The 18,125-nt window shown below is 34.8% G+C and overlaps 2 protein-coding genes across 8 annotated transcripts in view; one reads left to right on the forward strand and one right to left on the reverse strand.

Moving 5' to 3' along the window:
* Positions 1–8,249, forward strand: part of Taf7 (TATA-box binding protein associated factor 7) — a 54,927-nt gene extending 46,678 nt beyond the window's left edge. For all 5 annotated transcript variants that reach the window (XM_067118586.1, XM_067118585.1, XM_067118589.1 and 2 more), the window contains one exon: positions 3,119–8,249. The gene's annotated coding sequence lies outside the window, so the exon portion shown is untranslated. The remainder of the gene's footprint in view (positions 1–3,118) is intronic.
* Positions 8,235–18,125, reverse strand: part of LOC136847169 (uncharacterized) — a 359,662-nt gene continuing 349,771 nt past the window's right edge. For all 3 annotated transcript variants that reach the window (XM_067118583.1, XM_067118581.1, XM_067118582.1), the window contains one exon: positions 8,235–16,050. In XM_067118583.1, coding sequence (XP_066974684.1) covers positions 14,571–16,050 — 1,480 coding nt within the window. In that variant the 3' untranslated portion in view covers positions 8,235–14,570. The remainder of the gene's footprint in view (positions 16,051–18,125) is intronic.

An 18,125-nucleotide genomic window follows, 5' to 3' on the forward strand; every position in this document is an offset into this window, starting at 1 on the left:
TTCAGAGATCCATAAAAAAATATGAACCATTACTAATGTAAGACAGTACATCCAACATTATCACCTCTGCTTGCTAGAGTTTACAGTGAAGGGTTAAAAAAAAAAAAAATTTTTTTTTTTTTTACTTAATTTGGCAAGGGATGAAAACAACTAGAAGAAACTGACGTCAATATGCAGTAAGCGGAATATTTTCTTAGAAAAATGCCAGTGCTCTTATTTTATTATTACGGTCCTTTATTTTGTTTATGTTACTGGTTTTAAAGTCTGTATATGAAATTTTGTACCATATCATATATACCTTAAAGGCTCATATTAAAAGTCACATTGATAAGCCTGTGAGATGTACTGTGTTTTGATAGACAGTATTTCAAGTTTGTAACAAATGCTTATTTCTTACATATTAATTGATCATCACAGTATATTTTTGTTATTTACCTTTTGTTGATCATTTAAAATACATTTTTTGTATTAACTGTCATAAGACAATGTTTTGATTTGTGTTGGTAGAGAAATGCACATTTTTTCCTTGTTTATTGTCCATTTTTTCTCTTTCTTTTTTTTTTTTTTTACTAATTTTTGAGTACATATATATTTTATGATATGGTATTTTGTATGTGAAAACTTTCTAAGCATTAACAGACTTTGTTGTGAGATTCTTCAAAAACATTGGCTTGAACTTGACAAAGTGAATGTTAAACTCATGATTTTTTAGAGAAATACAAAGTCAAATATTACATGAATATACACAGTAATTTATGATGAGAAAGTGTGCAGAATCACTCAGTTTACCATCAATGTGTGTTTTAAGCTTAAATTTAAGAAACGTCACTCACCTTGACCCACTACCTCCCCCATCCTCAGCTGAGCCTGTGTAAACTTTTAGGTACTATGTCTGTTTGCATGTCTCTTTGTGCTTATGTTCGGAAATGTTTTTGTTTAGTACTATACTTAATAATTTATTATTGATAAAAAAATGCAGCATACTAATTTTGTTTGATTACATTAGGGTTTTTGTAGATTAATAACAAGGAACTGTTAAAATACTGGAAAAGTTGTGTGATATTGTCAGTATGTTTACCAGTGTCACATATCTGTATTTTTTTGTATAAACATGGTTTTATAGATAAAAGAAATTGATAGTTTACAGGAAATTAATAAAAAAAAAAGGCTCCAGAAGGTTTCTGAAAAATTCTTTGAATTGCTTACTTAATTGTTGCTGGCATGAAAAATATTTTTTCCTGATATATTTTTACTCCAGTTATGAGTTTTCATTCCACAAGTTATATGAAGCCAGTATAGATAGTGAAATATATTGGATCCCTGCACATGTAGATACAGTATTAAAGTAAATGAAGCTGCTGATTAACCAGTCAAAGCTGCAATCACAGTGAATATATCAAGTACACTTGTTCCTCCAAGCGATAAATGGCAGGCATTGTGGAGTAATGAAACAGACAATAAATTAAAACTAATCCAACCAGTTGCTGGTTTGCTGCATTCTTCATTCCAGAGAGAATGTTGCATTGAAGTAATATTATCCTGTCTTGAGATTGGTCATACAGTCCTTGTTCTACCCATGCATTGATGAATAATCCATACGGACCAGTCCCTGAACGCAGAAAAAACGAGAACAACACTTAAAGTCAAACATATTTTTACCAGTTGTTCAACTTTCAACCAACAGTGTACATAAAGTATCAGAAAAAAGTTCCTGAAAGAAATTGATGTCTTCAGCATTGTCAGTCTTTGTAATTATTGAATTTTTAAGGAGGTGCAATATGTTCAATGAGACCTAATATATTCATTAAGAATAAACCTTTTTGGCCAGCCATAGGAGTGTTACACATAACTAGTAGTCTGGTTAAACTATTTATTAGTAATAATGAATGTGATTGTCCAGTTTCCAACCAAAAATAAATATGTTATGGAAGCAAATTCTTTAAGAAAGCAATCAGAATCGCTTATTTTTAGCTTGTCTAATTTTCAAGGGATTGTAATGAAATAAATTAGATCTTAATATAGTTACTTACAGACTCTTTGGACCTACTCTGTGAGGGTTAAGAGTGTTAATTCTGTGGTGTAAGTATTCAATAATAAAAAAAATATAATAATCTCTCACTATGATAAAAATAATGATTCAACCCTTTATTCTCTTTCAACCAAACCAACCAGTCTCATTAACTTTTTCTTAATTGAATTTCCTTAATCTTCTGTGCAGTTTATCTGATGATGATGTATAGCAAACGTAAACACAATTTCAGTTCCTCACAAACTTAGTTGTCTTGGCAACTATATCCTAGCTGTTACATAGAGGCAGCTAAGAACTTTATATGGCATTAATTTTCTTTTCCTGATTACCTGATAATGGTCTTTTGTAGGACATGAGCACACAGCAGACATATTTCAAGATTTATTATGTAAGTGATAAATTGGCAGTGACAAGGACTACAGGATAACTGGGGATATATCTCCCCCCCCTCCTTCACCACTCGTTTTATTGTTTGAGCCATAGAGTTTGGAAGAGATTAACTGGGTAAAATTAATTTTCTTGATATAAAGATGGTTATGATGTTATAAAGCTAAATAACTGCACTTTGTTATAGCATGTTAAAAATGGAAGACAACAAAAATTTAAGTTCAAAATTACGTTTAAGTTAGCTGAAAATTTTCTATGGATGACCATTTTGTCATATGAATCTGTTTTAATCTCAAAGGGTTAAGGTTCTTAACTCTCAGGGTTTTCATCAGGAAGCTTTGTAAGTAATTAAGTGGGATTTTCTTGAAAGTATTTAAAGCATTTAATTTTTATCCTTGATTTTTTAAAATTCTCATGTGGATCATTGTATACATTATTACTGTACAATAGATGTATATTGTATACACTAAAGTGTACACCAGAAATATGCTCTACAGAACTTGAAAAAGGTAATTCTTGGATGATATGAACATTAACTGTTAATTATTTTCCTTTGTTTCTTTATGTGGATATTACTAAAATTGTTTGTGAGCTTTCTCCTGTAAATTGCCTAAACTTCTCTTATGGAGACTTAGGATAAGAACTATTTTATAGATGCATTTTGAGGAGAGAGGCTGTGTAATATTTTCTCTTTTTCCTCAGGTATGATCAGAAGGAAGTCAGGAATCTTAATAAAAACCTTTTTGAAATGTGGCCACGATCAGGGCAATTCAATGAATACTGTTTAGAGCATTTCAGACAGTAGTATCAAAATATTGTGTTAAGTGGTTTAGTGATTCAGAATTTTAAAATGTATTAGTTTTGTGGTGTATAAAGTTTTGTTTTTACAGTAACATTTCTAGCAGGCCATATTATCGAATATAATTTATAAGTATATTGGGCTGGTGTATGGTTCATATTGAGAGAGAATATTTTATCATTTATGGTAATTGTGTTGTAGGGTCTTGTCTTGTATGTGTTTATTGGAACATAACATTCTTTATAAACATTTCCTTTGTCTGAATTTGTCAAGTGTCTTTCTAATGAATAGTTGGGGAGTGGTATGACAGGTAATTAATTTAATGCAGTAGATTAGTCAAATTACCTAATAATACTGAATATATATTGTAATTATACCATATATAGGGTCAGGAGTCAAAGATTTATGAGAATTTCATCTAATAGTTCACAGTTATGTATTAAGTATAATCTCACACACAGCTTTCATCTGTTTGAGCAGAGATAATGTTAACACACAAAGGTTAGATTGAAAGCATTATGTTCTATGAAGGGAAGATTAAAAGTAAACATTGTTATTAAAAAAATGTTTTTATGGAAGTCCACGTGTAGCCAAAGATTTGGCTAATTGATTTGTTTCTTGCTGAATTTCATAGAAAATAACACCTGTCGAACTTTCTTATGCGTCTCATGAGGTATATTTTCATTATTAACTGGAATTGTCTTCTGATGAAGCAGACTGAAGCTGCTGTGTATTTTTAATTGTACTTTTCCAGACAGTATGCATTAGCTTCATATTTACTTCTCTTGATTCTAAAAGTTGATTTACTGAGTAAGAGTGTTTATAATTGGTCAGTATACTGGTGGTTTTGAGCAAAATTAAACTCTTTTAAACTCAAGTTTTGTTTTGTACATACAGGTCAGTGCATCAAGTAGCAAAATGTAGCTCCCCAGGTTTGATGCTATAAGCAGTTATTATAGTTTCCCTTCAACTCATGGACATTGTTGTTAATCAGTACAGTGGAATCTGTTACCTGATGTCCACTGCAGAAGTCTACTTTACTTTTACATATCCTGTTTGTTCAATAGCTTTAATCCCCAGACACTCCAGTTACAAGGAAAAATAGGGGTATGTTGAAAATTGGCAGGATTCTTGAAGAAGTCCTTGTAGTTGACAGCCCTGATGAGGATGACCACACTGGTGCTCATCATTACTAGGAAGATGCCTCATTCGGTGAGACTCTTGGACTTACAGCTCTGACAAAAGATGACTTGTTGCTCAACACAGGGTTCTCAGCCCCCTTCAGGTTCAAAGCCAACTTTGTGGGAATTCTGCTTTTCAGTCATCATTGATCCTCAATGGAAGGAATTCACAGAAAGAAAGAAAGAAAGAATTTAGTCATGACTGGCAAGAGTGGGTTCATGGAGTCATCTGTTCTCTTTTAGCATTAGACCACAAACCTTCATTTGTTGCCTCTCTGGGCTTTTGAAGAATGGAATCTCTCCTGTTGCCCAGTATTGTCATTAAGAAATATAATTTAAAAGTTTGAACCACCTCTTACCCTTGAAAGATGTGATCAGTCTGATAGTACTACTAGCAGACATCATGGATCAGCACCTATTTCCTGTTGATATTATTAACAAGCTTCCTGAAAAACTCAATTTGGCCACCATAAGTGCAGCAAGAAAAACTGGGAAATTCCATGTTGTCTTGTCAACAATTTTCACTCCAGGTAGGAGAAGAAGTTTCCTTTTAATCACTAAGAGCTGCATGGGGTAGGGACACCTTGAATACCAACCAGAGAACAGTACCTGACCAACTTCCAAGCATCTTTATTTTCAGACAGGTAGAGAGGGCAAATTCTAATATGCATCACCTGGATGAGAGAGAGAGAGAGAGAGAGCGAGATGCATCCATTGGGAGCTTGTCTCGAACTTTTGAACATTGTGGTAAGAAATCAGAGTAGAGCCATGGGTGGTGAGAGAGCCTTGGGAGGATGATCACCTCCCATTGTTGGAGATGGGTCCCCAGCCTTTGACCCAACTTGTGGACTTCTTAGTTCTACACAAGAGGATCTTGAGAAATTTCAGGTGTTACAGAAGTAAAGGCACCGATTACCAAGTTGGCAGCAGAAGTAGCATACTGTAAGTCAGGATTTTACAGCTGCTTGTTGGTTGTACCCAAGGCTTGCCACCTTATCACAAATCCCAACTGTTAGTACACCTTGAGGCAGTCTGTCCAAAAGAAAAATTTAATAGTAATTGTTGATCTGAGGAATTAATACCTTTCAAAATTCCAGTACATCCAACCCTTTGAAGATATGTCGTCTCCACTTGGAAGAGCGAGGCTTACCGGTTTCATGCCATGCTGTTTAGTCTTGCTGGAATAATACAAACGTGAGGATTTTTACACCAGTCACTGTATGTGCACATTGTCTTTGCAGACAGATGGACCTCTGGCTCATTGTGGTTTCATCAGCAGAGGGACTCCAGGTATACACTGAAGGGAGCAGATTCATGTATGCAAATCTCTTGGTATAATTATCATCCAGAAGTCAGATCTGGTACTAACAAGAAGGTAACTAACTTTGAGACAGCCAGAGACATAGCAGAGGCTTTAGTCAGACCAACAGAGGGAAGGCTTCTAAGACTAGCCCTTACAGTTCAAAAACTTCATCAGTATCTTGCACCCTTTTAAAAAATGTGACAGTGTGTCAAGTGCCAATTGATCTCAGTGGCAAAGGTACTCCAGCACAGCATATTCAGAATGCAATCTCCATCTCTAAATAAACCATTAATGGTCTCTGGCTGTACAACCCAACTCGTTTTCCAGTTCCTGTCACAGATGAGGTCAACATATGCTTCAAAACATGGCTGGAGGTCACTCCCTTTAAACTTTCATGCAACCAATACTTTGTTGCGAGAAGACAGAGAAAAGCACACCAATGTCTTGGAACTAAAAGCCACTTTACTCTGTTTTCTGGAGGTTCCTGTTATGGAATGATAGTAGGAGTCATTCCAGACAATTCTTTTATGGAGGCAGACCTTAGGAATGGAGGACCAAAGTCCTGCCTGCTTGGCAGTATCCATCATCATCTGCTGTAGCCAGATGGTGGACTAAATCCAATTCTCCTGGCAAGATGGACTAAACACCCTCACTGCCATGTCTTACAGCAGTTATTTGAAGTACCTTTAGTCAATTTAATCACTCAGGACCTGAAGAACAAAGTTCCTATTTACTGTTTTTCCCATCCAGCTTCAGCACTTTGGAGAATTGTTACCTTAATGCCAGTGAGACACGTTAGATGTAGGGATTTCCATTATCCAGGTAGATAAATGTAATAAAGCAACAGAATTTAATCATCTGAGCATGAAAATATCTTGGTAACACACACACACACACACAGGCTATATGGAATTGCTAATCTAAGTGCAGAACCTTCTGCCCCTGGTGTAACAGCAGGAATCTGGATCGAAGCCAGGTCTATGTTCTGTGAATAGCAGAATTCATGATCTTCCTCAGCTGCAGGGGAAAAAACTGTCTTGTCTGCAGTTGAAGATTAAATGTCAACACTGGCTTAGCTCTTCAATCATCCATAGGGTAAAATTGTTTAAGGGTTTGTCAGTATTTCAATAAACAGACTTTCCTCATAACTTGAGACCACTGACCACTCATCACTGGTCCTAAGAAGTCTGATGAAGAGACATTATGAGTCACTGGACCAAGCATCTTTACAAGCCTCTTCAGAGAGTTTTCCTGGTAGTATTCGCTACCAGTAGGAGGGTTTGTGGTATTTATGCCCATTTTTGTAAGGTAACCCATTCAGAGAATTGGGACTATTAGCCTTTTATTTTGCCTTAGAACCCCCTTAACAAGACTTGATATATTCTGCATTATCGCTGCGAAGTAAGAGTCGAGATGACTTGTTTGCTCAGAGAGTAAGGGAGTAACCAGGGTTCATGAAATTAGAGCTTTATGTACTTCTGTTTGGGTCTGGTTGTAGCTGCTGATCAAGCCCTTCTTCCCTTGAAGAATGATCCCCATCATTATCACTCACTCACTGCAGGGTATCCTGCAAGGATAGATTCAGCATTAGCTCTTATGCTAAACAGAGAAGGCAGTCATACATGTTAAGTCTTCATCATACAAACATTTCGGCCCTTGAGTTTCTGTTAACCATGAGAACTTTGTCATCTACATAAACTTCACTAAGCAGCTCATGCTTCTGCATTTACTGCATCCATCAGCATCTCCAACACCTCACTATTCAAGCTTTGCCAAGTATTTTTTTCTTACAAACCAAATTTAAGAACAGAAATAGTCTCCTATACAAATCCATGTTCCTTTTCTCTTTGATCCTGTTCATTCCACACTGAAAGTGAGCCAGTTACCTATTGGGGATACCCTGGTGCCAGTGTACCATGAACGAGAACTACCAGGATGACAATTTTTCCTATTGTAATTGGAGTGTATGCAAATATGCCAAATGCACAAACACTTAGTAAAAGTAAGGGGTTTGCACTGAAAAAAATTGAGTTACACAAAAAAATTAACATACTGTATATCATATATAATGGCCGCTGATGGACCCTGTTCAGGAAATCTTACCCAAATTCACTGCCTTCAGTCCTAAACAAGTGATACTGAGCCCCTATTCATTGCTGTCCAGAGGTTTTACGTCATCTGTCTGAGAAATGTGCTCTGTTATCCATTTAGGAAATATTGGTGACTAGAAGGTTACCAGAGGGAAGGGGCCCTTTTTGGAAGAGATTGCGTTAGCCACTAACTAGGGTCCTAAAGGGTTCTCCTCATGAGTGTGAGGTGTCCATAAGTTGAAGAAAATCTGGAATGACCACATGCATCATTGACCATTTAGGACAATACTTTGGAACACAACTGAAAAAAAATATGTAAAGTAAAAAGTAGTAATCTGAGATAATGTTAGCTTGTGAATCAAATTCTGGAAAGTAAACTGTATTATGCAATAAGTTCTCTTTTATGGTAAAACAAAATTTTTCAAGACAAAATATTCAATAAAACTTTTATGTACAGCAACTTTTTTTTATTAACATTTCTTTATACAGTATAAACAGTATTATTACAATAGACAAACCAAGCTGATTTTATCATACCAATCATTTGCCTTAAGTTCAGTGCATATTGAAGTTTGAAGAATTACAAGCATTTGCAAATTATCTTTCCATGCCTTACCATGGGAATAATCAAGTTTACATTTGTTTCAGAGTCTGAAACTTGTTTTCAACAGTTAGAATAAAATGGGTAAGTGAATGCCAAATATCTTTTCAAAAAGGAAAACAGCTGAAGGACTGAAGGATGAACAATTGCTGCAGAAGTAATAGGATGATAAAAACTGTGATAGTTACAAAAGTACTGGAGATATAACATCTTGCAAAGTGTTGGGACAATTTTCACTCATCTTGTTTAACAAGATTATATCATATAACTACTATTCACATTAAAAACTAAGAATTGTCATATTTTTACACCTTTAAGAGCTAGTATTTTATTTAACACATTCATAACATCTATTGGAAGATAAATATGAGAATGTGTGTCATATTAGCAAACAGAATAAAAAGTGTAAAGGAAACACTGTATGGACGGAAATCTCTGGCGTTCCATCATAAATAGGAACCAGTGTCAAATAATGATGCCATGCAAGAAGCATATATAGATAGGCTTTATGTGTTTAGATGCATAAGAGAGTGGCCCCCTCATACAGCTACCAACTTGAGCTTGGCAATATATACATAAAAAAATATGGCAATACGATGGTTTACAGCACATTTATGTTACCACCTTTGTGTAAACATGAACTACTTTGAAAAACAAAAGAATGCCACTAACAAGCAAATAAGAAATTCACTTATGATAAAACATTATAAAAAGTTATGAACATGGCACATACAATGATTTACTCAGCCTCCTCTACAAGGTATTTTGTGTTTTATCTGCTGTACTCCAGATTTCATCAGAAAAATACATACCAAACTTTATGTATAGTACAAAATGAAGACAGTTGTACAGTGTATGAATACAGAACAATGCAGTGACAAGCTATCAGTTTTTGCTGGCAACAAGAATAAAACTAAATGAAGTGGAAGTGTAAAATGTTCTGGAAGATACAACACATTTATATATACACAGAAAACACTAATAATGTACAGGATTCACTCCATTGTAACAAAGTAACGAGTACGCCATTAACATTAAACCTAATTCATGAGGGTAAACATAGATGAAATGTATTTAAAAATTTAGAAAGCAAACCCAAATAAACAGCAGTCAGTCTTGTATGCTTCCAGGTTTTCATGATAAAAGCTTTATATGCCGACACTCTTGAGGGAAGGCAGAGAGAGAGGTAAGGGCATACTCCGATCATCTAAAATGAAGTTGCCAGAATAATCAATATACTGTATACAGGACTTATGCATTTAAAAATTAAATATTTTTATTTGTTTACAGCTTGCAATTTCACATGATGTGTTTGAAAAGAATTGTTTTTAGTGCTGCCATCACTCTTGTAATGAATGGAGCCAATCACCAATATAATACAGTTTCACCTCTAAAATAATGCATGTCTAGTAGGATACAAACCTCATACATTAAAAGTAAACTGTGTACAATGTTTAGTTTGCTTCTAATAAAAATTATCTTAATGTTAAAAAGATAGATCTACAAATGTAGAGTTTTCCAAACAAACCTTTCAATTCTCTTCTGTGTATTACAGATATTCCTTAAAAATAATCCTCCATACTTTTGTATACTGGTTCACCTGTCTTCAGTTCAAAAAATTCTGAAGCAACAATGTATTGTATTCAAATAATGGTTTGATGAAAAAGTGCTTTAATAATTACTCAACAGAAACATACACATTATCAATTCAAGGTAACTTCAATAGTGCTAACACACAGTGCATAAGCTGCGAAGCAACACATACATCATCAGTTTTTCTTCTAATCTAGTTTTATGAAGTTAAAAGAGACAGGAAATGATTGTTATCCAAGCTTGTTATACATAGACCACCTAACAGTACTCTTAATACAAATGGTACTTTATGCAAAACAGACCTTCCTATCAATTAATGCAAAATCTGATTAATCCTCTAATGCATGAAGCAGAAATAAACACTTTACAATCATTCTTGAAAGCATAAACATAGGTGATCAGTCTCAACTCTGTAACTCTGTACAGGCAAGCATTAACTAGACGATAAATTCTTCATCATTAATACATGGCCATAAATTAAAAGAATTTTTCATACTGAGCCATACAGAGCATCAGTAATTTACTGTAGTAAATTAAACTTTGTTGTTAATTCTTACGTCTCAATGAAAGTGTTGGAGAATGATTATTCCTATAATAACAGTGCTTCAAAGTATCTTAGAGTTAAATAATTCATAATTTAGTGCAGGGTTTTCACAGCAATTTATACATGGCACAAATTCAACCAATTTCACAGCAATTTCCTGTTTTATTTGTACTTATTAGACCACACTGCATGTTTCCTCCCAATACTATTGAAAAAAAAAAAAAAAAAAAAGATTCACATACTACTGTAGTACCTGTATATGAAACTAGAAGAATAGCATCAAAATACTGCCATTTCCATTTTTTGCCATGGAGAACCCTAAAAATTGTTCTGAACATGTAAAATCTATGTTAAGCTGTATGCTGGCAACTCTAATAATTTTATGGCACTCATATCTTTGTGAGGCAATAGGCAATATTTCTGTTGTAAAGTACTATTTTCAATGTACCTTCAGCTGTGTATGGTAAGTGGAACAATTTATTAAGTGTCCCTATGACCACCAGTTGCATTAATTTCATTCTATTTTTTGTTCATTTCCTTTAATCTCTTCTAACCTAGTAGTACAATTCTTCTGTCTTGCTGTGATCCACCTCATTTAAGAACAAATCCTCTCAGAATCTACAAATGACCTAGTGGCCTGGTTAAGGAACTTGAGTATAAAAATTTAGGACCAGCCCATACTCTCGACATTTACCTTTATTGTGTGGTGAAACTAATTTATAATAAAATATCTGTTGTCAGGAACAAAATACTGAAATATATTTTCATACAAAGATGGAAATAGCCTTCTAAAACTATTCGCACTGTCTTTCATACATAGTTATACAAAATTAATACAGATGTTACAAGAGACAATGCTACTAAATGTCATACAACCAAATATTTTCATGTAAATTCTGTGTGGCCATGACTTCTGTATTTGGTTACAAAAATCCATTACTTAATGCCCATGTAATACTCTTTGATGAAAGCCAACAAACACTTTACAAAAGATCTTCATTTTACCAAAGTAATCTAATTTTAAATAACTTCCTATATTCTTACACAGTAGTACCTTGTATAGAAAATAACTTTTTAATATTAAAAAATTTCAAGTCCTATATACTAAAAAATAAACTATATTTATGTGATGTTTATCACAAAAACTAACCATGATTTATATTCGGTATGACTGCTTGAAAAAGTAAATATAGAGGATTGGACCAACTCAAAACAGCAATAAATAATGAACTTCTACAAGAAATCAACCAGTGTCCGCAGATCATCTCATTGGTATTCATGCAAAATAAAAAAATACAACTTAGAGCAATACAAACACTGATACAGTACTATAATGCTGCTGCTATTGTTTCCTGGATACATTATTACATTCGAAATATTGATAAAATCTTTTACCAGTGGTATAAACCAGTCTGACAGCATATAACTACTCATGGGTACTGTACCAAATTATGGAAAAAGGCCATTATACCAACATAAAATATATTACAAGCAGAAGGATAAGAATAATGTTATGGTGAAAAAGTCAACTGTAATATTCTGAATGCTTGCTGGATGCCAAATCATGTAGGCATCTAAGGAAATGACGGTATCGATAAAGCAGCCAAAGCCACAACTACAGTACTATGACCAAACCCAGTGCAGTCATTCTTGTCAGTAATTATTTAACTTCTCTAAAACCCACCATCTCAGCAAATGGCAGACTCAATGAAATAATGAATTAGATAATAAGTTAAGACAGATCAAACCCATTGTTGATTAAACATTCTTCACACTCACAGAAGTGCCACACTGAAGTAATTTCATCTTGTCTTTGATCAGATTCACCTGACCCATGAATATTTAATGAATACCCCTTAAGACCCAGTCCTATGCACTAGCAGTTAAAAGTTTTTTAAGAACATTCAATCCTCATCCAACAGAAAATGCTAAATTTTAGAAACAATCCAATAAAGTGAATTTTATCGTCATAATCATCAGTTTATCCAAATACTCTATTTTCAAAGCACTGTAATGTAACAAATACAATCTATACTTTACTGTTAAATACAAACACCTTGGGCCAGCCCTATGAGAGTTTGGTGGTCTGGTTAAACTACCTTTAATATAATAATAATAATAATAATGGTTTTTGTAATAGTGCACAAATGAGAGTGCTATTATTTTTCTTGATTATAAATTATAATTCATTCCAGCCATAATGCTCTTACAGTCTTGTTCCACAAAGCTGTGAACCAGTCTTAAAATATTTTACAAGTTGAAATAAAAAAATTGCTTCAGATGACTGCAAGTTAGGAGACCTTCCATGTGGTATATTAAAAACTGCACTACCAATTTTATGACAATCAGTTGGCTAAAGTTCCAACACGACTAAAAAAACAAAGTAATTTGCACATATAAAATCTCTGATGATTAAAATTACTTTAAGACTAAAATCTGTTGAAATCATAAATATTCTAAAGCTAAAAATTTAGCACAAAGGACAAGGGGTAGTTTCAAAAGAACAGCAAAGACCAAATTTTTTTGTATAATTGTTTTGCACTGCACTGAGATAAGCAAATAATAGGAGGTATGCTAAATGCTTCCACAAAATTGCTATCAGGGCATTTGGATACTTACTTCCAGTTATGGCAGTGACTTTAAAGCTCCATGATGACTCTTGGTACAGAAAAGCATATCATGGGGTTGAGGATTTGGAAGTTGTCCATGCAATTCAAGTTCCCCAGAGGACAACCATTACAGATTGCAAGGTTTGAAGAATAGGGGTATGGTCTTATAGTAACAGTCAGTGCTGATAATGACTGCAGCTGCTGTCACACCAGATTAATGCATTAAACCAATCAATGAAATCAATTATGGTAAAAGTGAATTATATGTCAACAAAACTACTGTACCTTTGTGGCATAACATCCATATACATGTATAGATGCATGCATATATGTATTTGTGTATGTATACATACATACAAATATATTAACATTACATTTATACATATACATTACACTGTAACTTTCCTTCTGTCTCAAATAATATATACATTACATCTATATTTCTAGATATAATTACATACATGTACTTATATGAATACATATACTGTATACCATAGCTGACCCTCACTTAATGCCATGATATAGGTGGCAACACCTGCCAAATGCAGTGTTGATAACCACTAATGTTGTCAAGCCACTTTATACTAAATCAGTCCAGTCAATGGCCACTTCACTTGTATTTCGGATACACTGTGAACTGCTAAAACACTCACTGAATCTAAACTAGTGTTCATGAGACATGCTATTGGCTCTAAAGATATAAAATGAAAAGAAAATTTCCTTTAAGCTGTACTTTAACATTCTCACTAGGTAAAAGTAACCACGGACACTTATTTTTAAGGTACATAATATACAACACTTTACAGCATTACCTTGAACATTTCAAGAGTTTAAAAAAAATAAAAATGTTGCAAGTGTTATCCTTTTTTAAATTTTCATTCTTTCTCCATACTGTTTGACGACTAACTTGCAAGGGCAGTATAAATTATGTCTTAGCAACCAGATTCCTGAGGTTGACTGCAAATGTGCATACAGAAGCACACGCGAAAATGTGCAAGTCCCAAATTCAATTTCTCCTCTCCCAAATGTTGAACTCAAAAACACTGTCTTGAGGTAAGACTCACTTCATCAACTTAGTGATTTACAAAATTTCACTCATTCTACAAAAGCTAAATGAGATCATTTTTATTTTGCAACAAAATTAAAATTACTTTTATTATCCTATGAAACTATAAAATCTAAGGGTCTCATCTAGTAAGATCTTCACCCTTTTATCTGGACTGTGGGGAGTGTGTCAATCACACTCATACATACATACGTACACTACTACACTGATATATGTGTGTATGTGTATATATATATATATATATACACACACACACATACTGTACCTATAATATGTACACATACTGTGTATATACATATGGTTATACATATATATAAAAATTTGTAAATGCCATTAATGGCTAAAACTAACACCAGATAAATTTATTGCTATACAGGAGACAGCTTTTGAGCAAGATTATCCAGCAGCTGAGGGGGTAAGTTCTGTTTCAAGGACTGGAGGAGGTCATCATCATCACTAGAGCAAGAAATATGTTTTAAAATGTCACACAGAACCTCGACGGCTCTTTTCTTGTCCGTAGGTGGAGATGCGCAACGATTTTCCCAGCCACTGTTATGAGGTATGAGCTGCAACTGTCTTGAAGCTGAGGCTTCCGGTTGTGGATACTCTATCTCATTACCCGATCTTGAGGAACTGCTGTCATAACTGCTCTTGAAATATTTTGGTTGCAATGCACCACGACCATTATAATCTGCCACCTCACTCACTTGTGCAATGGACAGCTTGTGCTTCTTGATGAATCGGTCAATCTGATCCATTGGATTTGTAATAATCATATCAGTTCTGGGGTCAGAACCAAATATTTGGTTTGTCTGTGGATGATAAAACTGATCACCGGCACGTACTGCCGCTGCACCTGATCTCTGGCGATGCCGTCTGCTGAGGGATCTCTCATTGCGCTTCCAGATGGGATGCTGCTTTTCAGATGAACTCAATACAGACGAAAAATCGGGGAAGAAACCCTGAGAACCTTTGGCAAATACATCATGCACTGCTGCCATCTGATGTTTCAGAGACGACTGTGTAACAATCTGCTGGTGATTAATAGTAGGTTTGATGTCTACTTTACTATGGAACTCCAAAATTTCTCTAATATCTGCAAGCCCAACTAACAGTTTTGGGAATGTTACTTTCACACCACTATCACCTTCTTTTGCTAGTAAGTAATGCCTGAGATGCTCTAAATATGTTACTTGAATGTCTTGTATTTTACCTGGATATCGGAACTGTGGGTCATCAGGCTGAAAGAATGCAATTATACACATCAAAGCTAGAATAATTTCATCTTTGAGTTCCTTGCCATATTTTTTGTAAAACTTCATGATGGCGTTAAAGGCATCAGGGTAAACTGTAAACTTTTTGAGAGTGTGCATGCTCACTCTGGGTATTTTGAAAGCATCTTTGTTACTTTCTGCTGGCCATATTTCGTTCTCATAATCGTACATATATGCACCATGAAGGTATATTGACATACCAATACCATTTTTGAGCAATAAAGACTGATCATTTTTACATATTTCACCAAAGTCTTGTATTTTGTAGAAAAACATACCAAGTTTTTTGCAAATGCATACAAAAAGATTAGCTAAAGATTCTACACGGTCACCATAACAATCTTCTGGGTACGGAAGAGAGGCAAATGTGGATTCCTGTATTAATGCCAAATTTTTCAGTTTGTCAGCTTCATCTGGATCTAGAGTTCGCGGCAAATCACCATACACTTCATCTTTTATTTTTTCTTCCTGTACATGTCTCTGCTTGGCTAGACGATTTTTCCACAGTGTCATTCTGTCAGTTTCTGACATAACCCAACTAATTTCCATCCCATTCTCTTGACTCTTCTTGAATCTGAAAAGAAGGAACGTGATTTAATTCAAAATCCTTACTACCACGGAAGCAAACCACGACTGTTTAATCTAATAATGCCTCGAGAAGAGAATTTTCCTTCCATACATATCATGGAGGCATGCAAAAAAGGTCATATGAATCTGCCTGACTGTAACTTTTGTAAAATATTTTTGTCATTAAAATTTGTCTGGAGAAAACGTAAACTTCACTGTTTGAGAGAGTGCACTACATAGTAAATTTGTAAATTTTTCCATGTGTTAAATGTACAATCAGATATTGACTTATCTGAGGGTTTCTACCAAATGGATTACTTTCTTATTCATTTGCATGTATTTAAACTAAAAAGTATTTTTCAATGTCATAACTACAGCAAAGATGAAGAAATGCTTTAAGGGCACAAAAGAGTTGGAGAGGGCTGTGAAGTTAGTAGAAAAAGGTAGAGGAGTGTGAGGAGCAGTAGAAGGGCTAAGGTCTCAAGATTATCTTTCCCGACACAAGAAGTAATATTAAAAACTACATGTTTCTGTACGTTTTTACTGGATTTCAAAAACACTTGGCTGAGAGCATGACTGCAATCTCAATTTTGCTGTAGGAAAAAAGGATTACACATTTCCACAGCAACAAACAATTAAACAAAACTGAAAGCTGCCCTTTTATCAGTTAACTTACTGCAGTACCTTATTGGGAGGAGAACATTGTCAAGATCATATCTGGACGATAAACCTTTCAATTCCACGATGATCATAATCACTTGTGCACTTATTGCCAAAATTCTCATCTGGTCAAGCTATGCCCTTTCTCCATGATCTTTTGGGCTTTCCTGCTGGCCCATATCTGAAATATCCACACCTGTCCATTCTTCAGTGACTGCTTTTCAACATCATGTCTCCACACCTTAATCTTTGAAATCTGTCTATTTTCCAATACAGTATCTGAATACATCTCAGCTACTTCCTCATTTGTAACATGATCTTCCTAACATACTCAGCAATAACACAAATTTTCAAGGCAATTTGTATTTTTTCCTAGATATACAGACCTGAAGTTTTTTCTACAAATCATCTTTGGCGAAACTAGTCTGGATGGTGATGCTTGATAACAAGATAGTCACTAAAGTAAAACTAAAAGGACTACGATCTTTGTTGTCATTACCTACGTTGCCAACTTCTTCCTGACATAAACCGACTACAGTTACTCTGCATCCCTCGACTCGGGGTTCTTTAATCCCGTCATAAAATCCTACTTATCGATCCAAAGGGCTTTCCAGAAGAAAGAGACCGTTCCGGGGCAAGGCCTACTTAACTGACAATCTGCCATCACTTGTGGAGCCAATAACAGTATTTTTTTTTTCATTGCATTGTATAATTTTTTTCATCAGTGAGTCTGGACTAGATATTGGACATTTTTAAAATTCATTTAGATGATTAAAAACTAAATCATCCTTATCAAACCGTGTTATCGAAACAGTTTAATGTATGATATCAAATCTCCATTTACTCCAACTTTTAACTATAAATTACCCTTTACTCATCAAATCTCAGTTCTTTCGCTCATTTCACGTCTTTAATGCAGAACAACAGTGCCGAGGAGGAGGAGGAGGAGGAGGAGGATATATTAGTGGTTACAGGAGTCATTCTTCCCCTGCTCACGTTGCTGGGAAGCTGTCATGATCTGTGGACAACACCCTTCTTAACTTGGTTTAAGATATGGCAGCGTTTTTGCCACATGTACATTACATCCAAACTTAGGTCAAGGGTTTATGAATCAAACCGGGGAAAAACGGCAACGCCGAAAACGTACTACATGTTCGTAGTCATTTTGGTTTTACTATAGTGGCAGGTGAATGAGGGGACAGGGAACCAACTCGCTTACTTGGTTTGCAGTGCCACTTTCTTCAGCATCGGGGACAACAACAGGGTTGGTTAAAGATGAGATTATGGTAAATAACTTTAGGTTTGTATATCTAGGGAAAAATGCAAGTGATTTTCAAACTCTGTGATTAGTTCCGACAAAGATACAAATATATGTCTTTTTATATGGAGGCACTCTTGGTCATAAGATCCTGTCCACAAATC

The sequence above is a fragment of the Macrobrachium rosenbergii genome, chromosome 16 (genome assembly GCF_040412425.1).
Source record: "Macrobrachium rosenbergii isolate ZJJX-2024 chromosome 16, ASM4041242v1, whole genome shotgun sequence".
NCBI classification, from domain to species: domain Eukaryota; kingdom Metazoa; phylum Arthropoda; class Malacostraca; order Decapoda; family Palaemonidae; genus Macrobrachium; species Macrobrachium rosenbergii.